General features: G+C 51.2%; 2 protein-coding genes across 4 annotated transcripts in view; one reads left to right on the top strand and one right to left on the bottom strand.

Moving 5' to 3' along the window:
- Polr2E (DNA-directed RNA polymerases I, II, and III subunit Rpb5) overlaps positions 1 to 10,737 on the top strand; it is a 49,326-nt gene extending 38,589 nt beyond the window's left edge. Inside the window, exons 1-7 of one of the 2 annotated variants that reach the window (XM_037232289.1) lie at positions 791 to 868; positions 4,612 to 4,679; positions 6,307 to 6,395; positions 8,234 to 8,295; positions 8,959 to 9,098; positions 9,358 to 9,576; positions 10,375 to 10,737. In XM_037232289.1, the coding sequence (XP_037088184.1) occupies positions 4,623 to 4,679; positions 6,307 to 6,395; positions 8,234 to 8,295; positions 8,959 to 9,098; positions 9,358 to 9,576; positions 10,375 to 10,440 (633 nt within the window). In that variant the 5' untranslated portion in view covers positions 791 to 868; positions 4,612 to 4,622 and the 3' untranslated portion in view covers positions 10,441 to 10,737. Of the gene's footprint in view, positions 1 to 790; positions 869 to 4,611; positions 4,680 to 6,306; positions 6,396 to 8,233; positions 8,296 to 8,958; positions 9,099 to 9,357; positions 9,577 to 10,374 lie in introns of those variants that run through there. The other variant, XM_037232290.1, reaches the window with a different exon arrangement.
- Positions 10,738 to 15,635: 4,898 nt separating this feature from the next.
- The window catches only part of LOC119108672 (uncharacterized), a 39,826-nt gene continuing 29,326 nt past the window's right edge, over positions 15,636 to 26,135 (bottom strand). The window contains exons 3-7 of one of the 2 annotated variants that reach the window (XM_037232300.1): positions 26,003 to 26,083; positions 22,968 to 23,135; positions 17,660 to 17,863; positions 16,732 to 16,902; positions 15,636 to 16,327 (exon numbers count right to left, since the gene is read on the bottom strand). In XM_037232300.1, coding sequence (XP_037088195.1) covers positions 16,233 to 16,327; positions 16,732 to 16,902; positions 17,660 to 17,863; positions 22,968 to 23,135; positions 26,003 to 26,083 — 719 coding nt within the window. In that variant the 3' untranslated portion in view covers positions 15,636 to 16,232. Of the gene's footprint in view, positions 16,328 to 16,731; positions 16,903 to 17,659; positions 17,864 to 22,967; positions 23,136 to 26,002; positions 26,084 to 26,135 lie in introns of those variants that run through there. The other variant, XM_037232299.1, reaches the window with a different exon arrangement.

Raw genomic sequence — 26,135 nt, 5'->3', positions numbered from 1 at the left:
CACGGCGGCCACCTTGGGACGCATGGCCTGGGATCTGTGTGGAGCCTGCCAACATCACGGCGGCACGCGTGGTCCAGACCGCATGGAGCCTGTCGAGGTGTCTCATTGGCCACTTTGGGACGCGTGGTCCGGGTACTGTTAGGAGGCCGCTGAGATCACAGCGGCATCTATCACCCGACTGTTTATCTGAGGCCTGCTTGGGAAGCAGTGCACCGCCCGCCGCGCTTCGCAATTGGCGCATCACGATTTGTCCGGCCTAGCCCAGCCGGGACGTCGAGATCAACGGCTTGACCTCCAAGCTGGCTGACTCGAGGACCGTTAGCACGTGCGCATCAGTGGCACAGAAACAAGCGATGGTGGAGGCCAGAACGGTGAGTCTGACTGCGTGAGCCGGGCTCGTTGTATTGGCACCATCCCTAACAGATCCACTAAGTGAGGACAATGCATCTGCCATCTAGGTCAAAGACCCGACTCCAAGCCGAGGTCGCTTTTTGATGTGATCACATCGGTCGAAATTGTCGACATAAATGAAAGAAAGGAAATTCGTTGACCCCAAGTATCGTACACAATAGATAACATGACTGCAACCCACAGGCGAGCAATTTGGCGATAATTCTATCCGGAATATTACGCAACACGCGGAACCGCGTACAACGCCTGCTGAAGGCACCTGCCGAGGAATTGCTCCAGTGACGTCAGTCTTACTTTAAGCGGATGTGGCGCCAAAATCACGAGACGGTCCGACCCTCTTTATACAGCCTTGAGCGGTATCCATCGTCCATCTCCCACAGCCAGCGTGTGCCGGTCGTCCGCGTTGGATCGCGTGGAGTGTTGAGCGAGAGAACACCGCTTGGTGGTATCTCGTCAGGTAATAGATAATATTTTCAAAGAAACAGATAGTCAAATAACGACGGCGAAGTGCCGTGTAAGATTTTGTGTGTTCTTGCCTGTCGAATTATGGTGTAACCGGTATCGCCGGTGTAAGGCAGTCCGCCAGAGATGGCAAAACAGTCCACAGTATGGTTGGGGCATGTTCGATCGTATCAGTGCGGTGTCGAATCAGTGTCCGTAACACGTAGATGGGCTGATAATATGTGATGACGGGGAGCTGATATGTAATAGTGGCATGTGATGTCCAAGGTTTTCCTGATGATGTAACTTGCATGTGTGACATGCTTTTTGGGTGTAGGTGTACTTTCCTACCTAATGTTAGAAAAAATCATTGCACACCATCCATCGTGTTTAAGGCGGCACATATCGTAAATAATCTCAAAACAGGTAGAATCATGCTCCTACCTTCGAATTTCAATAACTACGATGGTGAGCTCCCAAGCGCTGCACGCACCGCACTGCATAAATACAATATTTCTGCTTACCAGGAACTATACAAAATGTGCGGGACTAAGGTAAGCCACTCATCGTGTTTAAGGCGGAACATATCATGAATAATTTCAAAACAGGTAGAATCATGCTCCTACCCTCAAATTTTAATAAATACGATAGTGAGCTCCTGAGCGCTGCATGCACCGCCTCCACTCCCAAGTGCTGTTTCTGCGTTGCCATAAAAAATGAATGTAAGGTGACAATAATACGCGTTTAGGTACGTTTATGAAACACACAGGCCAGAATAGTCCAGAACATATTCTAAACTAGCCTAGCCTAGCCTAACCTGACCTAACCTAACTTAACTTAACTTAACTTAACTTAACTTAACTTAACTTAACCTAACCTAACCTAACCTAACCTAACCTAACCTAACCTAACCTAACTGAGAATAGACCAGAACCTAAGCTAAGCTAAGCTAACATAACCTAACCTAACCTAACCTGACCTAACTTTTATTTAGCTGCCGTGTAATGTTGTGACCGCGCACAGTAATGGCGCCGGTGTCGCGACTGGTGTGTGTGTGTGTGTGCGGCACTTGGGAGCTCGCCATCATAATTATAAAAAATTTGAAGGTAAGAGCATGAATCTACCTGTTTTGTGATTATTTACGACATGTCCTGCCTTAAACACGAAGAATGGTGTACAATGATTTTTTCTAACGTTAGGTAGGAAAGTACACCCTGACCACTTTTTGTTCCTGTTTTATAAAAAAATGAAGCAGAGACGCAGGCTGAAGTCACACTGAATTTGCCATCCAATTTTTGTTTTATGTCTCTATCTTACCAATTCACAGTATGTGTAAATGCAAAGGATGTGAACAGCAGGAACAATAGAAGGTCAAAGTGACAAGGCCACCACTATCGGTCTATCAGAGTTGTGCTGTTGTTTGTGGCTAGTTTAGTTGTTCACCCAAACAGTGGAAGCTATTGCAAATGAGAGTCTTCCTGCATGGACAATATGTATTGTCACAGCCTTTAATTTATTTGGTGGGTATCTGGCCTCAGCAGATGTGTCAGAAGCTGTATGCGGGACCAGACAGGATGTGGCAATGATTCGGACAACTATGACATTTTGTCTTTGGGCTGTACTTACATTAATTGATTATGCTCTTTCATTTTGAATGCACCACAGTGTACTTCAGATTGTTTTCCAGTCGCAATTGATCTGTGTCACAAACCAAGAGCTGCCCCAAAAAACAGGAGGTGCCCCAATAGAGATCTTCCTGCTCCCAAATTTCCTGAACCTGCTCAAATATCAATCCTGTGCCAAGTTCTGGCCCAACAAGCTCATATAAAAAATGTACCATGTTTTGTAGATTGGGATGTAAGGTATACATAACATTGCATATTTTGCTCAGGCTGGAATAGGATGTTTGAATACCTGGATGACTGCATGACTGAATATTTTGATTCTCAACCATTCAAAAACCTTTTATAAGCCACCATTCCAAAGGCCAAAGCTGAGTTGACCAAGTGTTGTTAGATAGTGGGTGGGCCATTGTTGTTAGGGGCAGATGGTCATCAAAGAAAGGGTTAGATTTGGTATAAATATGTTTGAAAAAAGTTTGCATACATGATATTTGTCCCTGGCAAAACATTTTTTAATGCAAAAAGAGCTCATCCTGTGTGCAAGGTTGTGTGGCAGAAGTTTGCCAGGGAGAAAAGTTCACATGAGACAAAGTGAACCTGGGGTGAAAGTTTGTATGGCATAAGTTCATGTAGGACAAAATGTGTAAAGGAAAAAGGTTGGTTTGGGTAAAAGTTTGCATCACATAAGTTAGCATAGCTTGGAAGTTCGGATCACATATGTTTCTCTAACATTTTCGAGCTTAAGGAATTCAAGTAAAGCATTCAATGATCACTTTAACCAACCTTTTTTGCCACTTTGAATGAGTGGATGAATGATGGCTGTCGGGCACTGGCTACGAGCATCGCGTGTGTTTCGTCATTATGCATGGAATATGCGCCGGCGACTGGGCGATTAACCTGTGACATTTTGACGACGCGAAAATGTGGAGTTGCAATCCTTGAACTAAACTTGTTGTGTTGATGGGGCAGTGGCAGAATGACAGATGAATGGGCGGTAAATGAAGACAATGAATCGATGCATGCGGTGGTGTATACTTCGCCATGACCCTGGATACATTTTCGACGACAGCGTGTGGTATTCGGCGCCGTTTGTTGAAATGCAGACATCCAGGCCTGCCCGACAATTACTCCCGCTACTGTACGCCACACAAATTGGTGTTTGGGGGAAGAGTTGCAGACAGTGCACTGGTCGATGCTTTTAAATTGGATTTGCGGCTCTACCCGTTCTGGCTGCGGAGATACGGTTTAGAACATAAAAACCGGGTTATTCCATTCGCACCGCCTCTGCGCACGCCACATGTGGTACCTGCGGCCACCCTTCTGCCACTGCGCGATTCCCGTGCAATTGCCCACCGAAATTTGCCGATTTCTGATTGCTCCGGCCTCTGGTCATCAGGATGTGGTCACTGTTTGGAACAGCTGCTCGTCGGCTTTGTCATAAGTCACATTTTGAGGCCTTCCGCTCAAAACCAAAGGGCAAAAAGTCCACTTCGCAGCACGTGCCACGTGCCACGTGGGATGTGTGAACAGAATGTGTTACAGTCACCAGATTTCAAAAGCTGTCTTCTTGCAAAATGTGAATCATTTGCAGGCGACAGGTCACTATAGGGCCTTGGGTGAACGCATCTGGCCGCTGCGTTCCAGAGCCGGCGGACGCAAAGTTTCATTTTTCGTTCGAGGTGTGACTTCTGCCTATGGCTGAAAGCCAAACATTATCCAGTCCACATCGGTGCTCAATAATGCCCGGCGACGCGTAGAGGATTAAGAGGCCGAGACGTTGTGTACATGCTAACGCGCCAGACGAGGACGACAGTCGGACTATTTCTTCCATGTGTGAAACTAACACCAGGAACACCGAAGTCTGATGTGGTATATGTGTTAAGGAATCATGGCTTAAAACTCTGAATGCTAAAACTGTGTATGCGATAAGAAATTGCGGTTTAGAACTCCCAATTTAAGATGGAGAACTGTGGTGTAGTACCCAGGACCTCCTGTGTAACTCTGGCAATTAGCTGTTCTGGCTCATTGGTGCATTCTATAAAGAAACATAAAAGCTCGTCCTTTTTGCAGACTAACTGAAGTTTATAAAAGACTCATCTTTTTTGCAGACTAACTGATGTCGTGTACTCTGTTTCAGATAAGTCAGGCATGGATGATGAAGCAGAAACATACAAGCTATGGAAGTGCAGAAAAACGGTGATGCAGGTATGCACGGACGTCTGACTATATGAACTAGGTTACACTACTACTGCATAGTATAACAGATATGGTTCTGGGACATGCAACTTTAGAAATTCAGTTGTAATTGTTTTGGCAAGTGCTCAGAGCGTGGATCATTTCCTCCTTTTTCTTCCATAGTGTATAATCTATTCATTTTGAATAGGACACTTGTCTGCGGTTTATTGATATGAAGTTGAAAACGGAGATTGAACTAACTGTGAAAACATATTTAAGCAACCTGTTCCAGTTATCTACTCCCACATCACTGTACATGTAGTAAGCTAGTCCTGCCATCATTTTCCTAACCATATCTTGTATTCTCTTGCTGTGAATATGGCAGGCTAGTCGTGCCATCATTTTTCTAACCATATCTTCATGTTCTCTTGTGCTATTTTCTTTAACGTAAGAGATACCTTTAGAATTACCCTGTTATTCCCCATAAAAAACTTAAAAGGCTTCATGAGTTCTTCCCTAAGCCTTCTATATTTGAAATTGATCAAATATAGAAGGCTTAGGATCAACTGGCCTTTCAAAACTGATCTATGAACATGTTCATCATAGGTTCGGATCTAGGTCCAAAATGCAATTTTCGCATTTCCCATTTTACCAAAGCCATATGGTTACATCACCGTGAATTTTGAGATAATGGCCTCATGTTTGGATTATTTCCCTAGGTAGCTTACTTGATGCCCTATTACCATTTAGTGCACAAATAGTTCTTGCCAATTAGTGAATCGAAAACATCGAGCGAATCGAAGCACAGGACAGGAGACCACCACCAAACACAGGACAGGAGACCACCGCCAGACGCAGGACAGGAGACCACCGCCAAACACAGGACAGGAGACCACCGCCAGACACAGGACAGGAGATCACCGCCAGACACAGGACAGGAGATCACCGCCAGACGCAGGACATGATACCACCGCCAGACGCAGGACAGGAGACGACCGCCAAACACAGGACAGGAGACCACCGCCTGATGCAGAACAGAAGACCACCGCCAGACGCAAGACAGGAGACTACCGCCAAACACAGGACATGAGACCACCGCCTGATGCAGAACAGGAGACCACCGCCAGACGCAGGACAGGAGACCACAGTCATACGCAAGACAGGTGGAATCCACCGTCACACACAGGAGGGAACCCAAATGACTGTGAACTTCACACTAGCGAACGTCGTCTTGCTTGCACCAGTGTCGTCCATGCACGCGATGATATCGGACTTACTATAAGAAGGAAGAATGCTAGTGCTGTTCTGAAATGACGGCCGCATAATTCATACTTGAACATATACAACATGAACTTGCTGATTCGGGATATCTCGTTGATGACACAGTTCCACTCCCAGCGCTATTGTTGTTAATATCCTGTCTTAAGCGTTCACTAGAGCGTGTTTTGGAACCATGTTCAAAGGTGGCAGGTTCCCTCTAATTGCCTAAAACAACCTTCAGATCATCTGCGAGCTTCAAACCCTGCTGTGTAGCCTGTACCGCCATTCATGCGTCTTTCCCTGGCCTTTTGGTATCGCACCTGTATAAAGCGTCTTGCCTCAGGACTACTCACAGGTCATCAGATGTGCTGACCAGTCACCCTTCTCTGTTGTGCAGCTTTGCCATGACCGCGGCTACCTGGTGACCCAGGACGAGTTGGACCAGACGCTGGAGCAGTTCAAAGACCAGTTCGGAGACAAACCTAGGTAATTGTCCATTTCGGCTCTAGGCTTACGCTAGCCCTACTTATTCACCCTTTGTGTTATGGGACCCGATATTAACTGTACTTGAAAGCTTGATACATAAATATTTGCGTTTGGGTGTGAGCATCGCCAGCTGGCGTGGTTCGATTCCGCCCTGAGACACATCTGAGTGGTGTGGGATCCGCTGTGATTGTCACGGTCGCGGCGGAATGAGAGACGGGCAGGTGAAGTCCGGCTGCATTGTTTTGCTGTGCTCTGCTTTTTCGCATGTGCGTTGGTCAGAATGTTGTGTACTTTCCAGGGCTTTGAGGCTCTCGAAAACTCGTAAAAATGTTTGGCTGGATGACATGGTATTTCCTTGCCAACCAATCAAGACCGTCTGCTCTGTATGCAGCACATCCTGATTTTTCAGTTACAGGGAGTATCCCACTTTTTTGCACTTTTCACTTTTTGTTTCATCAGACGCGCACCATTTGATCAGTAACACCAGTTCTTTCTTCGAAATCCTTCTGAATAGCTCAGAATTTCGATTTCAAGAATCTGACGTTGCGGGAGAAACCTCGTTCGACTCCCTGCTCACCACTTTGAAAGTGTTACTTTTTATTTGCCTTGCTTCTGTAATGTGTGCAGCACACTAATGATGGATGCTACGAAAGCCTGAAACAATATATTTAAGCAAGAAATTTATTCGAATATGAAGCTATTATTCCGCGAATTTATGAACGTTGTACTATGGCTTTGGTTTCTCCCCGGTGATGTGTGGCACAGTGGCTTTTCGAGGCGCACTGTCGTGTTGGGAATGGCAGCATCACATAATCTATGTAACGCACTGGTTCAGGCTTCAGCCAACTAGCTTCTCGGTCATGGTGGCGGTGGCTGCGACTGCAGGGAAGAAGCATTGTGCTGTTACAAAGCGTGGACAGTGTAATTTGGACTCGAAAGATAACTAAAATTTTTATCCTTATGATGTATTGACAGCTTTACCTTGGCACTAACCATTGCTATTATTAGACATAACTAGTCCTGCGCTTCACTATAGTATGTTTTTGGAAATATTCCCCAAAGGTGGGACACTCTGTTTAATGATCATTTCTTGTTTGCTAGCAGTTGCACCAGCAAATAATCACCAGCTGAATCCATGTTCACGTTTCTGAATGCCATTGTGATGGTTCGTCCATGTTCAGGATGATGAGGATTCGTATATTTGTGGACCTGTGACGAGTCTTGGCTGTGTACTGCACTTTGCATGTGTGGAAAAATGCTGTAGTCTGGGTTGGTGCCCTTAAGCATTGTGTTCTGTTAGTGTCGTCCGCATGCAGTTTATGGTGAGACAATTCTTGTAACAAATTTGAGGTAGCTCTCAACATAACACGCAACGTGATCATTGCCTTAGCTCTCAATGATTGCCCTTATGTTTTATTTTGGCGTGTATTTCGGATTTTTCATCAATTGTGATCCTCGCTGGGATGATATTGAGTGAAGTGCTCCGGGAATAAAGCCCTCCACTCTCTTGCAGGGAGGCCACTGACGATGAATATCAAGCGCGTATTTCGTAAAGCCGCTTTTTTCATCTAAACTTTTGTGCGAATGTGCGGACTAAAGGCTGGAGGGGCATGTGTCGCGTGTCATGTATCATGTGTCTTTCCATTTGAGGATGGTACGGATTTGCGCTGACGCTCGTCCTGTGTTTCAATATCATCGTCATTATCCACCATCAGACAACAAGATAACACCATTGGCATCGTCAAGGTCACCGTCATCGTCATTATCATCGTCGTCACCTTTCCTATCGTCATCGTCATGATCATCACGTTCACGCGGCGTTCGCGCATGTATTGCAGCGAGAGGCGGCCGGCGCGTAGTGATCTGATCATCCTGGTGGCCCACACGGATGACCCGACAGGTGAGCGTGCCGTCGCAGCCCAGCCGCCGCAGGGGCTGGGTGACCTCCGCTGTCAGCAGTCCTGCCACCGGGGGGCTAGGTGACCTACACTGGCCGCAGCCCTGCCACCGCGGGGCTGGGTGAACCCCGCTGGCCGCAGTCCTGCCACCGCGGGGCTGGGTGAACCCCGCTGGCCGCAGTCCTGCCACCGGGAGGCTGGGTGAACCCTTCTGGCAGCAGTCCTACCTCCGGGAGGCTGGGCGACCTCCGCTGGCCACAGTCCTGCCACCGGGAGGCTGGGTGACTTCCGCTGGCAGCAGTCCTGCCACCACGGGGTTGGGTGACCTCCGCTGGCTACAGTCCTGCCACCGGGAGGCTGGGTGACTTCCGCTGGCAGCAGTACTGCCACCGGGAGGCTGGGTGAACCCCGCTGGCCGCAGTCCTGCCACTGGAGGGACTGGTATCCCCGGTGGAGGGATAAACAATGGCCACGTTACCCCCGACGACAAATGGTGGCACGTATTTGTGTAGGCTCTGGGAGGTTATTTCTACATTAATCTGTTGTAACTGACAACATTCGTACAGTTGTAGACGCTCGTTTCAGCTGGCTGATCTGCCAGCCGTGGTCCGAGCATGACAGCAACGCCACCGAGCGGTGACCGGACGACATGTTTGGCCCGGCAGACCAGATGTTTGTGTTCTTCCCTGACGACGCCAAGATCGGCATCAAGACCATTAAGACGTACTGCCAGCGGATGCAGCAGGAGAACATCTCGCGAGCCATCATCGTCGTGCAGGCCGGCATGACGCCGTCGGCCAAACAGGTGAGCGGCGGCCTCCAGCGTCAGGCCGCCTGTCTCTGAAGACCAGCGAGACTTGGTCCAGCTCAGGGGTCCAGGCTGTGGCGTTTCATACCCATTTTTCATATCCCTCCCACCCCCAGTGGACCATATTCTATATATGGCCAGATGGTTGGATGGTTGGATGGTTGTAGCAGCGCGCAGCAGCGCTTTTGACGGTCTGTCGTGCGCCACAGCCTGCCGTGCAGTGTCACGCTGGCTGATGCTCTGTGCCGCCACACAGTCGCTGGTAGACATGGCGCCCAAGTACATCCTGGAGCAGTTCATGGAGTCGGAGCTGCTGATCAACCTGACCGAACACGAGCTGGTGCCGGAGCACGTGGTGCTCACCGCGGAGGAGAAGCAGGAGCTGCTCACCCGCTACCGGCTCAAAGAGAACCAGCTGCCCCGCATCCAGAGCGGTGATCCCGTGGCACGCTACTTCGGACTGCGTCGCGGACAGGTACGGGCGGCGTGGCGCGCCTCCCTCCCGCCACCGTTCATGCCCACGCTGCTTGAGCCAGGCGGTGGTCTAGTTTGGGCATGGTCTTGAACGGAAAGCTGTACCGTTGCCATCCCGTTTTGTATTTTCCTGTGTCCTGTCATCGGATTTTGTTTGGGAGGTAATGAGTATATCCGGGTTTGCAACAGCCGAAAGGTGTCTTTGTTCCGGAAAACTGCGACTAGAGTAGTGTTCCTTCCCCTTGCGGGAAGTCGATGAAGGTGCCGTGGTATGCGCCGTCGGACGTGGCAGCTGTGTGTGCCCCCAGTGCTGTTGTCTGACAGTTCTCATATCGCTGGCAGAGCCTAGAGTCGTCTGCAATGGAAGTGTGTGTGGGTGGGTGGGGGTTGGGGGGGGGGGGGGGGGCAGATGACAAGTGAGCTTGCACCGGTTTGTTTTCAGTAAATGCTGCTGCGTGTTGGGCTGTTGGGATCTTTGGATGGCAACCTCCTCACAAGGATGAATGCAGAACGCCGTCCTGAGAACGGATAATTACGGCTTGGCGACCAAACATCAAAAATGTGGCCTGGTTGTTCTAAATTCACTCCCTAGTTGTGAAATTTTTTACATCTTCAGTTTTGAAGAAAGTTATTTTTTGCCTAACTTGGATAGGGGCAATCAGTGGGGGGGGGGGGGGGGGGGCGGGGGCGAGTCCCCATGACCCGGTGACCCCAGGCAGTCATACCTTTAGATCCGTCCCTGCCTCCCCACACAAATCTCCACACAACTTTGACGGACTTCCGTGTCCCTCTGCGGCAGGTGTGCAAGATTATCCGGCGGTCGGAGACGGCGGGCAGGTACGTGTCGTACCGGCTGGTCTGCTGACCTGGCTGGCGGACCCTGCATTGTCACCCTGGCTGGCCTGACGTCCTGACGTCCTGGCTGCGGACGCCGGCAGGCCTGCGCCGCCATCTGGCGGGCCGGCGATGCTGCTGCTGACTGCCGCCTTAGTGGATCTCCCACTGCTGCACCCCGCCAGGATATGTTCGGCGCGGGAGCGTTACGTGGGTCGGCTGGGGTGTGTTTACCGCAGCGTGTTTTCCCGATTGGGCCTGGGGTCCAGACAGTGTTTCATCTCATCTGCTCTGCTTGTGTCATGACTGAATACAGTGTTGAAACGACGACGGTGTCGGCGGGGCAGCGGAGCAGTTGGCGATGCGGCGCTGCGTGAGTTCATGGTTAACTCATTCACGAGGTGCACGATACTGCATGGCAGGAAAGCTTCTTTGGTAAGCTGCTCAGTGCAGCGGCGTGGAATATTTAATGTGTATAAGAACGATTCTATTGGAATTATTTCCTTGGTAGTCACAGAGAATATGGGAGGATTGTGAGATGCTGATATTTCAATAGATGCTTGTGGCTTGAAGATCAATATATCGTTATTTTCTCGCCTGAACTAACGGGAGACGGGGCAAAGAGAAGTGCTATTACGAAACCTGCTGTGGTGGCTACATATTCGTCAAGGGCGGCATCGTAACAACTTACAAAAAAGCTGGTCGAACACTTGCCAACACAGTATTATTTCAAGTAACACTTATTCTGATAGGGGAGTGGTCGATGCAACAACCCCCTTCCCCTGCCCCGAAGGTTTTCTGAGAATATCTTTCCGGTATGTGGTGTGATCGCGTTCGAATTTTCAGTAATCTCGGGCGTTTATCGCTCGTGTTTTGACACCAGAACAGTATCACTAACATCTCTGGTTCCTTTACAACGACGGCTTTTAGGAACACTGCTGCGATCTCCGGCCGGCAGTAGACTACGGCGGCTGGCGGCAACGGCGAATGGGCCGTTCGCGCGGGGTGGGCCGACGTATCAACGCAGGCGCACGTCACAAATCTACGCCAAAAATACACAAAGTCACCTATCAGTACGGTCGGAATCAAAAGAAAAATGCGTGTGCAAATTTTGTGTCGCTACGTGTTCGTAAATTTGACATGTATAGCTGTGTTTTCCTTGAAATTGAAATGTAAAGCAGAAGGATTTTCAGGAAAAGTTTGCCCTTGACCTGGAGTGAAGAGGTCGTTTATTGACCTACCAACACACAAACTATTATCAATTGCAATATTTCGCTGAGACCGGCGCACCGATTTTTCCTGGAGCGGGAGCCTCTATTTTCCTTAGTTTGAAAATGGCATGGAATTACTCTGCCTTTCCTCTCCCATCATTTAGCGTTGGGAAGAACGGCGAATCAGGGCTAGGCTTAGCAAGCGCTCGGGGCAGGAGAAAGAGGCGTCAGTAGCGCTCGGGGCAGGGGAAAGAGGCGTCGGTAGCGCTCGGGGCAGGGGAAAGAGGCGTCGGTAGCGCTCGGGGAAGGGGAGAGAGGCGTCAGTACCGCTCGGGGGAGAGAAGAGGCGTCAGTTTGACCTCCCAAAGGTTTTCCAGAATTATGTTTTGACAGTGCGGTGTAGCCACGCCAACCTTTGCACAGCTGTGAGCCAATAAAAAGCGGACTTTTTAAAATAAAAATAAGAGGTACCTTGTAAGGTCGCTGCCTTTTGGCAGGTCAAAGTCAAGCCGTGGCTGGCAGCGAGGGCCATTTCAAGGGAAGCATTCAATCTAATGCGGAAACGGAGTGTTAGACGAAGCCATACATCACTGAGATGGTTTCTTAGGCGATAACACGATTGAATCTATGATTGCAACAAACGCAGTGACCAAGGGTCAAGTATGAAGATCATTCCTAGGTCAAAACTAACCTGCTTTTTTAATCGATAGCCTGCTTTACGTGGTAGCTTCTGGTACTCATTTCTAGTCTTTTAATGACAGAGACCGCAAAAGACCTGTTCCCCTAAAATTATTCAGGCCAACATTTGGTTTTAGGAACATACCGCCTAGCGTAGCCCCTGACGCTTATTCAGATGACAAAATAGAGGAAATATCAAAGGTTTTTGGTCACCTTGACCCTCCAAAGGTAAAAAAGTCACTGAACTTAAATGCAAACTACTTAGAACAGCTGTCTGAGCTCAAGGCAGCTGCACGAGGAGGTCGATGGCACTTTCGACACTAATCTGGAGTTGGACCTTGTTTGACATTACTTGACCCGAAGGTTATGACCTAGGAACGTCAAATTTTGACACAAGTCAGTTCACATGCTTGGCCAATCCACCTTGTAACTTAAACGTATCTTACACTCCTTGTTTTCGAGATCTCGGGGGTGGTGGAGTCAAATTGACCCCACCCGAGCAAAGGGTATTCAACCGGCCGCCCGGGGCGGCCGGCCGCTGCGCGTGTAAAACCTTTTGACATTTTACTTACGGCAGTGGCGCACTTTACTGAGATAATCGCAGCGATACCCACGAAAAGTGACTGCCACGTATCGGCTGCCTCAGCACAGAAGACCGGAGTCAGGGGTGTGTTAGCAGGTGTCCTGGCCTAAAGGTGGGCGACAGAGAGACTGCTGCTACTCACTGGAATGAGAAGCGGGGGGGGGGGGGGGGGGGGCATTCGCTGGATTGGGAGTGGAAGATGCGTTGCTAAATATGCGTTGCGTTGTTTTGTTTGTCGGTTAGGTTAGGCTTCACATGATCGCTTTACGACGCTTTCAGAGCATGACACTCGCATGCTAGAGGGCAGGAAATGCGGAAGCGCAGTACTCTGATGCAGTGCCCATTTGTGAAGCTAACGCAGATCAATCGCCATGTTCTGTATCGTCAACCTATCCAACTGCGATATGCATTACGTCCTCACTTACCCAGTCATGCCGTGGCGGCATCAGTGCGATGTGCGCCCGCTGGTCGTCGCTGTGATTCAGCAGACTCCGGTGACGTCGACATTCGCGGAGAACTCATCACGTGTCTCCAGACAGATAATAAGCATGCTGACTGCTGAACGACCTTGAACCGTTTTTGCTCTCGTGCGTGACGTTTGGAGGAACCCCAGCCCCGTTGTCTGTCGAGCAAGGATGCGTCCGGACAGCTGCCGCCGCATCAGCGCCTCAGTCAGCCTGCTGGGTCTGGTCCTCCGCCTGTCCACCCACCGAGCCGACAGGTGATGGCTTTCGACACTCCGTCAACATCCGTCGCTAAGAGGTTACCTTCTCGTGTAAGTTGTCATGCTGCCTTGAGAAGGCATGTTTGCCGGTGTCGGGACGCTGCGCAGCCGAATCTGCCGATGTTGGACCACTCTCCAGCTGCATTCGTTCATGTTGGGCGGCCACCGAGCTCTCCACCAGGGCTGGTTGTCCTCGCAGGTGTCGGAAATACAACACCATGCTATCTTGGGTAGAAATTGGTTTGCTTGCGTTGCTACTGATCATTATTTGGCCACCAGTGTGTACTCCACTCATCTGCTTCATTGAAAAGCTGACATCCTCACGCTCCCGTTTTCTCCGCCCGTGTCGGACCGTTCCCTAATCGTCTCCGCCTTCGTTGGACCGCTCCCCAGTTATCTCTGCCCATGTCGGGCCTCTGCAGCAGCTATGTCTGCCCATGTCGAGTCGCTGTGGAGTTGCCTCCGCCCACGTCGGGTCGCTCCCCAGTCAGTTGTCTCCGCACGTGTTGGACCGCTTTTCAGCAGCTGTCTCTGCCCATGTCGGGCCGCTCCCCATCAGTTGTCTCCACACGTGTCGGACCGCTGAGCGGCTGCCTCTGCCGGTGTCGGGGCTCTCTCTAGTTGTCTACGTCGGTGTTTAACAACCCTGTAGCTCTCTCCGTCTGTGGCAAACCGTCATAAGCTGTCTGCGCCGGTGTCGGGCCGCTCTGCGATGTCGGACCGCCCCAACTGTCTCCGCCGGTGTCGGATCGCACCGCAATTGTCTCCACCGACGTGGCGCCGGCCGTCTGTTGTGCGCGGGCGTCGTTGGGTCGCACACTGTCGCTCCCACCGTTTTTCGGCCGGCCGCGATGCCGCGCCGACCGAGCCATCCATCACACCGCGGCAAAAAGGCCGGTCGCAGCCCGTCACGTGGGATGTGCCCAGCGACTGCGGCCGTCACACCCGGTCCGTACGTGCTGCGGCGCTCCGCCACTGCCGGCCGGCCCACCGACGGCGGGGGGCGGCGCAGTCTGCTGCCGCACTGGCGGGGTCCTGACGCCAACGGCGCCGGTCCTCTCATCGGGCCGCTCGAGAGGGGAGACGGAGTGGAGGGCTTCGTAACTGGTGACGGGAAACGCGTCGTGAGTGCTCGTAGCCAAAACGCTGCTCGTGCGGCTTGAAATGTGAAGGTAACAGATACTCTTGAATACACAGAAGTCCTTTGAATAAGACGGAGATAGAGAGAAAAGAGCAGGCGGGATGTGACATAAGTGGAGACAGGAATGCAGAAAAAGGGAGGGATGCAGATACACATCAACAAAGCAGTCACAAAGCGAAGAAGTAAGAGCGTACAAAGCATAGTTCAAAGCTAAGCATCGGCAACTTCTGCATGATGCGGCGAGACGAATAAAGCGCGAGTGTGTTGGCCTTGCTGCAAGCTCACGAACATGACAATGTCTTGTTACATGTAAGTTACTGTAAAGCTTGAACTTGACTAGGTGTCGGATCACGAAGTCATTTTCGGTGTTTTTCGGTGTTCGGTGTTTCGGCATCAGTTCGGTGAAAGCCCGAAGCTTTGGAAACGCTGGGATACTCCTCCATGGTTGAAACATGAACGGAGAAACGGCATGTGCATTTCGAAGCCATTCCATCAGTGTTCGTCCGACGCCGGCGCGAGTTACTACTTCTTGACATCTTGCACACATTCAGCGATGTCACGCGGTGGTGAACCTGATGAATGCCTCGAGCTTAACGCGCAGCAAGTTTGGAGTAAATGAAGTAGCTCCTATTATTATATACGTCTTTGCTTTCCGGTGATTAATTTGGCTGTGAAAACCAATATGGGCGGTGTGTGACTAATGGTAAGTAATGCAGGTTGAGGGCGAATAATCTGAGATAATTTTGGTCGCGGTATGGCCGACAAGCCGCATTATTGTGTCCAGATACTCATCCAGCGGATAACCGCACGTACCATGCTAGATAATCCGCACACAGATCCGTTCCGACAACGTCACAGAGTATCGTAAAAGTCTCGCCCGACATACGACTTGCAGGCTTCTAAAATAGGCTTGTAATGGCGACACCGCTATGCTTATCCGGATTGATGAGAAGTACACGGTCGATTATGTGCAACGGCAGTTCCCTTGTGTGGAACGACCAAGAACCGCACGAGTCGTTCCATGCCAGAACTCTCCAGGTCCAACCAATATGCTCGTGTGCGCAACCACGTCCCAGCGGAACGACAGTAACGAGCTATTTTAATGTTGCACTGCACCTTGTGCAGAATGCAGCTCTGGTATAATCACATATAAATCACGATCGCGAGCACCGGTGGGGCGACACCGTGATGAGCTGCCAAGAACACAGCGAGCCTGAACATCACAAAGCACCGCGCGGACATGCCACTGCCGTCAGCGCCAGCATCGCAGGCCCGGCGCCCGCGCCTCATGTATCACAGCTGAGAATAATCTGTGCGTTGACTTCCCAGGAAGAAGTCAACGACCTTGTTGGACCTGCGGGCGCAGACCCTCCTGGTCGAGCTCAAGCCCAGCTTAGCCAGCGCTCACGCGACCTGACCTGATCCCAAGGGTCACCCGACAAAGCTCGGCTGCAGCAGAAAGACACGGGCGGGCGGCGGCCGCGCACTAGAGCCGTGTCAGCGTCAGCAGCGTTGCCATGACGACCAGCGCCGAGCGGGGCGTGTGGAAACTTCTGGCAGTGCTCTGCAGTCCAGGCCGAGCTGAAATAGGCCACGCTCGGATGAAGTCGGAGCCTTTCACCGCAGGATAAATCGCCCTCCGCACCGCAGATCGCGACAGTAACGTCACGGAGAGCCGACAATGGGCGGATTAGCCTATTTTACGATGCTCGCGCGGCGGGCGGCCGGACGCAAGTCAGCGACAATAATTTTAGTGAGGCAAGGTGCAGTTCCTGCGCCGCGGGGCTGAGTCAGGCGGTCGCGCCCCTGTCTGGACCGCAGCGGCGACTGTGAGCCACCGCTGCAGCCATCGGCGTAATACCACAGGTCGGCGGACGGGTCCGGACCTGGGCCGTGCCGCGCGGCACCGGCGCACAGTCGATGGGCTCCCTACCGGACCGAGCCACGGGCGCCACACACGGGCGCCACCCACTGGGACAGCTGACCTGTGATGGGCTTGTAGGGCTGGGTGGGGGCCCGTCCTGCGGATGGCGTGTCGGTGCTGCGGTCCCGCGCTGCCACCGACGGCCGCGGTGGGGACAGCGTCGGTGGCGACGGCGACGACGGAGGGCTCGATGGCGGCGCGACGCTGCTACTGATAGTGTTGTAGCAGGACGCTGGGAAGGTGAACGAGTTGTCGGCTGTCTCAGTGGAGCCAACCAATCAATAGCGAAGATTGCAGTACGAGTGTAGACTCAGCGATCGTCTGCCCAGGGTCATGTAACACGGTTGCAGTGGTCTAAGTCTGGCGTACCTTCTAGCATTAACAGCATCAATCCGCAACACCATGTAAACATTACCGCAGTCACCTATGGTCAACGGCCATGCCAAATTCATGCGTGACGAGGTTCAGCTCTTTTATCGCATCCAGTGAATGGCTGTATGGAGCATGACTCCCCGTTTTGCTGATGGCCGATCCGGCTGAATGGTGATGCAAGCGGGCTCACCGATTTTCCCAACGCTGCTCATGCCAGACTCATAGTTGTCGGTGATAATCTCTACAACACACTTACCAATTTCGGTAATGACCTCTACGGAAGACCCACCGATCCTGTTGGTGAGCTCTGGGGAAGACCCATCGATCTTGGTGGTGGTCTCTGTGGGAGACTCACCAGTCTCGGTGGTGGTCTGTGGAAGACCAACCGGTCTCTGTGGTGGACTCAGTGGAAGACTCACCGGTCTCGGCGGCGGTCTCTGTGAAGACCCACCGGTCTCTGTGGTGAACTCGGTGGAAGACTCACCGGTCTCGGTGGCGGTCTCGGTGAAAGACTCACCGGTCTCGGTGGCGGATCTCGGTGGAAGACTCACCGGTCTTGGTGGCGGTCTCTGTGAAAGACCCACCAGTCTTGGTGGCGTCCTCCGTGAAAGACTCACCGGTCTTGGTGATGAGCATGCCGGTGCGGGTGGGGTCAACACGGCGTTGGCAGCTCTCGTCGGTGCCGGCCTCGCCGATGAAGACGCGCCCGTCGGCCATGACGCGGCCGGCGAAGCACTCGTACGAGAGGACGTCACGCCGCTGCGTGTACGTGTACATGACGTCCCCCTCCGACCACGTGCCCAGACACCGGTACTCGCGCTCTGGAGACACGAACACCGACGGTCAGTGGCGGTGGTCACGGGACCAGGCAGTGGCGCTTGTGCTCCAGGGACACGGGCACTAACGGCCAGTGGTGGTGGTCACGTGACCAGACAGTAACGCCCGTGCTCCATGGACACGGATACCGACGGTCGGTGGCGGTGGTCACGTGACCAGGCAGTAGCGCTCGTGCTCCAGGGACACGGACACTGACGGTCAGTGGCGGTGGTCACGTGACCAGACAGTGGCACTCGCACTCTATGTACGAGCACATTAACGGTATGCAGCTGGTGTGCGTGTATTTCGTGTTCCGTGTGAGCTGTAACGCCGGGGCGCTTAGAAGATAAGGACGGTATAAGCTATTGTCGCGATCAGCGAACGCATTCTCGGGTCACGGCGCTCAGACTGGCCCGAATTCAAACACTTGAGATAAGATCAGACTACCAGGGTATGAACAGCTCTACCAGTGACCCCGCTGACCCCGTCACCAATAAGATCAGACTGACAGGGTATGAACAGCTCCACCGGTGACCTCGCTGACCCCGTCACCAATGAGGGCTAGTACGTCAGGCAGCTGTGCATGACATGCAACGGATGGCGGGCTGGCTCGTTCGCACGCTATGTCAGAATCGTTCGGCGCCCTGTGTTGACTTATATCTAAGCTGTATCGATAAATAACAGCATACTGTGCGCGATCGGGTAAGGGTGCGCCTAAAACAGCATCCCAATAAACCAGCACGAAAGCAGGGAAAATGCGAACAAATTGTGTCGCCGACGCAATCGCTCGCCTGCGAGGATCACCCTCTGTGCACGCTGAGTAGCGACGGATGGACAGCATGTCATGTTAGTGCACATCATTTTGACACAGACCATAGACGACTGCAGTGTCATCGGATTTGTCTGTCAATGACATCAAGTCTAACAGGCCCAGACAGACGCCACTGTATCACAGTGTCATCGACACTGCAGCGTCATAAGAGCCTACATCGCATCGCCGTGTCACTGACACCGTAGGATGACATTTGGCCAGACTGCGGCGTCACTGTACCGTCGCGGACGCGCGGGTTACTCTGCGCCCAGGGAGTGACAAGATGTCGGTCTGTTCGTGATTCGCCTATGAGCTGATCCTCACGTCCAGATGACTTGGCCACTTTTACTTTGGAAACGCCGTGACGGCACAAGAAAACAGCGTCACGGGGGTGTTCGTCTGTTTTCAAGGTCATGAAGGTCAGACGCAAAAAGTTATCGCGGCGACGATCGCAGCCTAATCACCCATCACACGCAAACCGATCACTTGCGAGACGGCTCTTAAAAACCTGGGCGTGCTGTCGGGTCGCACCAAGCCAAGAACTATTCCGCAAAACAGAAAAAGTCTGCCGGAGGGCAAACGAAGTCTTGCGATAGTTTGCATCGAACAGATGTTTCTATCGACACAGTGCCTGCCTATATCTTGCTCTCTTCTATTCTGGCCCAAAGACGGACTGGATTGCACTAGCAGCTGTTTTACTCCCATTCAATCCACCGGGTGGAATGTAGATCAGATCAACAAAGATTAGAAGCAAATGGATTTGGACCAAATTTGGAGTCGGGTATGGATGAACTTATGGCTTTTGAATTAATCGGCCATAATCTCTGAAATATGTTAAGACGGAACGACGCGTTTACATGTAATCATGCGACAAGAAAGCGACATTTCAACTGCTATCAAAATTATTATTACAAAATAGTCCAAACCTTTGAACAAGATTTTCAAGTTCAGCTCAACAGGTCAGTAAAATAAGCGAATCAGACAACATTTGACAACAATGAAAACTTTTGACGCTAGGACACTGACGAAAGCCAATGACTAATAAGAGCACAATCAATCGACAACCGGGTGAGACCTGCATTGATGGACGCTCGGACGGGGTAGTCAATTTGCCTCCCCCTGCAGTTTTTCCAGAATTACTTTCGAACGGTGCGGTGTAACCATAAGGGTCAAACTTTGCATAGCTGTAGACAATAAAAAGCCGATCGTTTGTATATAGCGCCGGATAAAGCTCATCTGGTCGCTAGCCTATAACAGGTGAAACGCAGGTCATGACTGTCAGCGAAGCCAACTCCCAGGAAACCTTTTAAGCTGTTGGAACCACAGATTGTTAGATACAACACAATTTTGAGATGGCTTATTAAATAATAAGGCAGTTGAGATTAGAATTGCGTTCTATTCCTATTGATTCTGGTCAAGGCTTGAAACCCAGATAAAGGTAAAACCGAATCGTTTTTTAAACAAGCCTTGCGGCGTAGGTCTTGACGCTCATTTATACCACCTAGGGTAGTTCTTGGCGCTGAATGTAAACTCAAACATCGATATGAGCCCAAAGAGCTTGGGTCACTTGGGCTCTTTTTTCTCTTTCTCTCTCTTTTACTTCAAAAGGTTATTTAATTTCTAAAATTGTGACACTCAATTCAGCAACTCAATCGTGAAGAGGGCGTAGTCTTATGGTGAAACAATTTACGCAGACCTTCAAGCAGCGATAGCGGCAAGACAATAAGCTGTTTTGACGATTGAATTTTGTTGTGACCCCTTCTGAATTACTACGAGACACATCATTCAAATCCCACCTTACCTAAACGCCCGACTCACACATCCCTGGTTTCCCAAAGCTATCCTTCATTCCCAATAGTTTGAGAAATTCCATTAAAAAATACGTCGCTCACTGGCTAGGACAGGTCGAACCAGGCGAACAGGGATAGGGAATAAACGAATGACGCAACCTGTTGATGACCTCACGCTCCAAGCCTTTAGTACCGATCGCCGCGAAACCTTCAGCGTTCGATGCCGCTTAGTCGATAATCTATCCTCTCTGCATAACAAATGCGCTTAATTGGCAAATCATATTTTTAGGTTGAAAAACGTACAACTTGATATGTTTTATGCTGGGCAAAACTTCATACCTGCTTTCTTGTGCATCGAAACCGAAGGAAAGCACTCAACTCCTAACGTAAATCGTGTGTAACTTGTTCACCATAACATATTCTCCGCGCTTAAGGCATGCTTGAAGAGCTATCTTTTAATACGGCGGGACATCGCAATAAACGCTTTCAGTATTTGCAACGAGCGCACACTTACAGGAGGCCTTGGGAGGCTTTCTTAGTTTTGGTTTAGTTGCTTAGACTTTATGAATCCTCATTACGCTTAGCCTCCGTGACAGGAAGAGGAAATCAAATGAAAAAGTGGCGGCATCTCTACCCCTTTACAAGGCTGATCACCGCCCTCAGGGTTTGTGTTTTGGGTTTGACCTTTTGCGCCCGAGCGGCCCGATTCAGACAGTTGTGGTCAGGTGCGACCGGTGCACCGGTCTCACACAAAGGGGTGATCATAGTGAAAGCCTGTCATGAACTGCGGGCGCGTGTGTGACACGTGATGAGAAAATTGCACACCGAACTGGCACGTTCTGACCATTATATGCGCGGTCCACGATAACAACGGGGTAGTTTGCTGGAGCATGCATTTTTAATCCCTAGCTATAACATTTCTTTGTAATAGGCTGCTCTACATTGCAATCAGCATGTCCTTTCCGGCAGGTATATTTGACTTAAGCAGGGGGATTTATCACATCCATGCACTCGGGTAGTAAAACTTGTTTATATCCTTTAACACCATGATTAGCAAGGAAGTGGCGACGGGGAGGACCATGGGGCCATGACCGTCCCTCTAAGCCAAGGGACGTCCATTGGACAAAGGAAGTGGCGACGGGAAGGACCACGGGGGCCATGGCCGTCCCTCTAAGCCAAGGGACGTCCATTGGACAAAGGAAGTGGCGACGGAAAGGACCATGGGGGCCATGACCGTCCCTCTAAGCCAAGGGACGTCCATTGGACAAAGGAAGTGACGACGGGAAGGACCATGGGGGCCATGGCCGTCCCTTTAAGCCAAGGGACGTCCATTGGACAAATGAAGTGGCGACGGAAAGGACCATGGGGGCCATGACCGTCCCTCTAAGCCAAGGGACGTCCATTGGACAAAGGAAGTGGCGACGGGAAGGACCACGGGGGCCATGGCCGTCCCTCTAAGCCAAGGGACGTCCATTGGACAAAGGAAGTGGCGACGGAAAGGACCATGGGGGCCATGACCGTCCCTCTAAGCCAAGGGACGTCCATTGGACAAAGGAAGTGACGACGGGAAGGACCATGGGGCCATGGCCCTCCCTCTAAGCCAAAGGACGCCCCTTGGACAAAGGAAGTGGCGACGGGAAGGACCATGGGGGCCATGGCCCTCCCTCTAAGCCAAGGGACGTCCCTTGGACACCTGAAAACGTCACGAGGACGATCAAGATGGTACTGAAAATATACACTGGAACAAAACGCAGCGGGCAAATGGAGAACATATGGTTCCCATATAACGGGGCAACTCCCAAGACCCACACATGAAGCATATCCCTGACACTGCTGAAGAACAGTTCCGGAACCCTCATTACCAGCCGAAATATTTAAAAACAACTGCAACCACAGGCAGTGTGCTTGGTATTTCAAAAATAGAAAGAAACAGCACAGATAAAGACTTCAGCAATAGATATATCAGCTTATCACCCGATAACTACACGGATGACGGTGATGAAAACGTCAGTGTTCATTGCTGATGCCGCCCGTACTCCCTGTGACAAACTTACCACTAAATACCTGACGGAATGCCTGCCATCATATCCGAAATCCTTTGCTGCCGTAATGTTCTCATCAAAATGCTCAATACAATCTAACTTTACCGGTGCAATTCTTGCACACCAGTTATCAAATGCTTACTGAACCCGGCACATCCCCTCAGTCCCCTTCCCTCCCTCCAGTTGGCTGAGCTCGCAGGCGCCTCAGGCGCCAGAGAAGACCAGTGACCACGCTCAGCCCGTCATCGTTGGCCGGCAGCAACAGATGACCGGCACGCGACAGCCCGTCACTGACATCGGTCCAGCCTCCTGTCCAGCCCTTGTGATGGACATGCAACGCTGATTCGCGGCAGACGTTATCGCATTGGTTCGCAGTGGCCTTGGCTTCATCCGAGAACCGAGCCCAGACCTTCAACGCGGAGAGCCGATCCGCTACCAACCGAGCTATCTCGTCCCTCCCACGTACCCTCGTAGACGTCGGAGGAGTTGGCGCGGCTGATCACGCTGTAGAACATGACGCCCGGGGTGCTGCAGTCGGAGTAAAGCTTGGCGCCCAGCTGTCCCTCCGTGTCTGGGATGACGCCCTCGTATTCGCCGGCCACAGGGCACTCCGACTCGGAGAGTGGCTGGTTACCTGCCGCGCAGACGGACGGAGTTAGCACCGAGCACTCCGACTCGGAGAGCGGCTGGTTACCTGCCGCGCAGACGGACGGAGTTAGCACCGAGCACTCCGACTCGGAGAGCGGCTGGTTACCTGCCGCGCAGGCGGACAGAGTTAGCGCCGAGCTTGCGCCAGGTCAAAGCCAGGTCAGCGCATTATCATTGCCGGTGATGCATACGGTTCCCACCAGTGGTAAATGTCGTTTTTCACATGAACAGTTCGAGGTGGTTGTGTTTCACGTTAGTGCTGTGCATATGTTCTGTTTTGTTTTGAAGGAATAGCATATTTGATGGTTGATTTATGCTCAGGTAACGTAATCCGTAGGATGCTTGCTCAGCTTTATTGGTATATTTCGTGACCCATTTGTGTTACATGTTGCATGTCCTGCGGAATGTTTGTTTTACAAGTTGCGCGTTAAGTATTGCTCACATGTGCTGCGCAGGCTGGAAGTTCAGAAGGCAATTTTAATGCATCGCTTTTAAGCGCGCACTACCAACAGCTTTTCTGAAAGTTATCGGAAGCTTGGAAATGGAAAGCTTTCCAGTTGGCGGGCGCAGGGCTTGCACCTAATTCTTATTTCAGCTTTATTCCTTGTTTATTTTTTAACCCAATCGCGAACCCGCTGTGGCTGTTGATACCGGTCTGCCGCGGGGGAGTCGAGCTGTCACGCGGAACCGCTTATTTGGCCGGTGGCCGCCGCTGGTGCTTCGCGGCGCGCTGACAGCGCGTTTGGCGTGCGCCGCCACCGCGGGCGGGATCAGCCGCCGATCCGAGGTACCGCCAGTCCGAGGTACTGCCAGTCCCAGTACCGCCAGTCCGAGGTACCGCCAGTCCGAGGTACCGCCAGTCCGAGGTACCGCCATTCCGAGGTACCGCCAGTCTAGTCCGGTCGTGCTTTTCGCGTGAAACATTTCCGGTAAAACCTGTAGCTGTCATCAGTCTTAAAGAGGCGAGTTGTGGATGTGGTATTATGCTATCAGCAAACGATGCATTTCAACTGACAATTTGTGTTGTACGTGTCACGTAAATAATCACAAGCTTTTAGTCAGCTGGTCAAATCTACCGCTGCTCTCAGAACCCCTGACAGTGCGAATTCCGATCGGACCGATCAGGGTGGAGTCCACTCACGATGTCATCAGTAACTTTAGGCGGACGTACATCTAGCACGCGCTGACTTCACCTCCTATATAAGGCCTTGGTATTGCTTAAGGGTCCGTCTCTATGTAGGGCCTAAGATCGCCCGGACCCACGCAAAAAAAACCTTGCTGAGCTTAACCTACATACAGAACGTTGAGGTTTTGTCATCCCATTCATGTAACATCTTTTTGACAGCAGTGTTTTCTTCGTAGTGTAACACTTCGGCCCTGTCTTGGTCTCAGCACCGACTGACAGGAGCTAAGCCCCACACCAGTTTTAGTTGCGTTTCAGTCCATTTTTCTACGGCGAAAGACAAACCGTCTAACCGCACACATTTGCGTTACATGCATCTTCAGGACATCAGTAATACAAAATGTCTCAGCATCATCGGTGTTTTGTTTGCCTGAGACACGCCCTCGTCTATTCCCGATCCAGATCCAGATCCAGATCCAGATCCGGGGCTCCATCCTCATCTAAATGACTTCAGCTACACCAGCATCCGGAGCACACGTCAACTGCACCGACTGTGTCAGAAACCGGTGTGACGAGGTGTGCAAGAACGGGATTCTGCGTGAAAAGATCGTCTGTGAAGAAGGGAAGCGTGTTCAGCGTACTTGAATCTATGGCTGGGAATATTGCCGTATTTGTCCACATCCACATTGCATACTGGCACGGATCGCGGTAAAAAGGGCTAGCTGGTGATGCAACACGCCTCATGCAATATTGCGAGTAAAAAGGTTGGTAGGCGAGGCAATGTGGTCCCTTTGAAATGTTTGCAAGGAATTCATCAGTTCGAATACTGTGGGCAAGCACGCTTTTCTGCCTGTCAGAGCCTGTTACTCATAAGTCTCAGTGGCTTTCCACCAACTGAAGTTGTTCGTGGTTGTCTTCAGCACGATAGCATCGTGTTTGGAAGCGATGGAACCACGGACCAATGAATGGAATCCCGCCGAGACTGTAATCTTTATCCCGGTATTCTGGGAGGGATCGGCGGATGAGTCCGCCAGAGTGGCGCCTGGGCTCGACTTTGGGTGCCGTTCAAAATGGCTACAGCTGGGGGAATTCGTCTCCTATATAAAACGACTTCTGTGCGGAAAAGTGTACTTCTTAGTAAAAGCCTCCAGTAAACCATGCCAGCGGGCAATGTATAGCAGCAGGCCGGTTCGAGCTCACAAGCCATATAAGGAAGGTCTGTCACTCATCACCTCTCACTTTGTGCGGCGCGTCTTATCATGCCCGGCTTGCTATCGGACTTCTTTGTTGAAAGCATTGTGTTCGGAAACCAGCTATAGACCACAATAAAACAAAGTCTGCCTTTCAACCTGTGTCAGAACTTGCCGGATGTCCTGCAAATAAATCCAATGCGGAGAATGCCATGTGCATATTTTGGTAGCGTTTATCGATTGCCAGTGCAAGTAGCTGAAATGGCGGCGTGGGAGGGCGCCTGCCGTGGTCGTTTCCTGTCCTTGCACGCAGTTTCCAGGTTATTGTTATGTGCGAGGCCTTAGATGCAGTCACCACAACAACGTGCTTTGGGGTTTCGAACATACAGGACCGGTATGCGTTGCAATTGCAAACTATTTGATTGTTCTAACGGTGGTTGCAAGTAATGCAGTTAGTTGCAGCTAGTAGTAGTAGTTCAGCTATCGCTGCACTAAGCGCGAGGGCAACCACAACATATACAAAAGGAGACGTTGACTTACTGCCTTGCGTTATCCAGTCCGTTTCCAAGAACTGCTGTGGCTCGCACATGACGTCTTCAGCATTGCTGCTCGGGCTCAGACCTGAAAACCACCCCGATATTATAATTTTCCATGCATCAATCGCCGCGCACTA

Source organism: Pollicipes pollicipes, unplaced genomic scaffold (genome assembly GCF_011947565.3).
Source record: "Pollicipes pollicipes isolate AB1234 unplaced genomic scaffold, Ppol_2.1 Scaffold_6686;HRSCAF=7923_pilon_pilon_pilon, whole genome shotgun sequence".
In the NCBI taxonomy this organism is placed as follows: Eukaryota; Metazoa; Arthropoda; class Thecostraca; order Pollicipedomorpha; family Pollicipedidae; genus Pollicipes; species Pollicipes pollicipes.
This window is presented reverse-complemented; position numbering and strand designations above follow the sequence as displayed.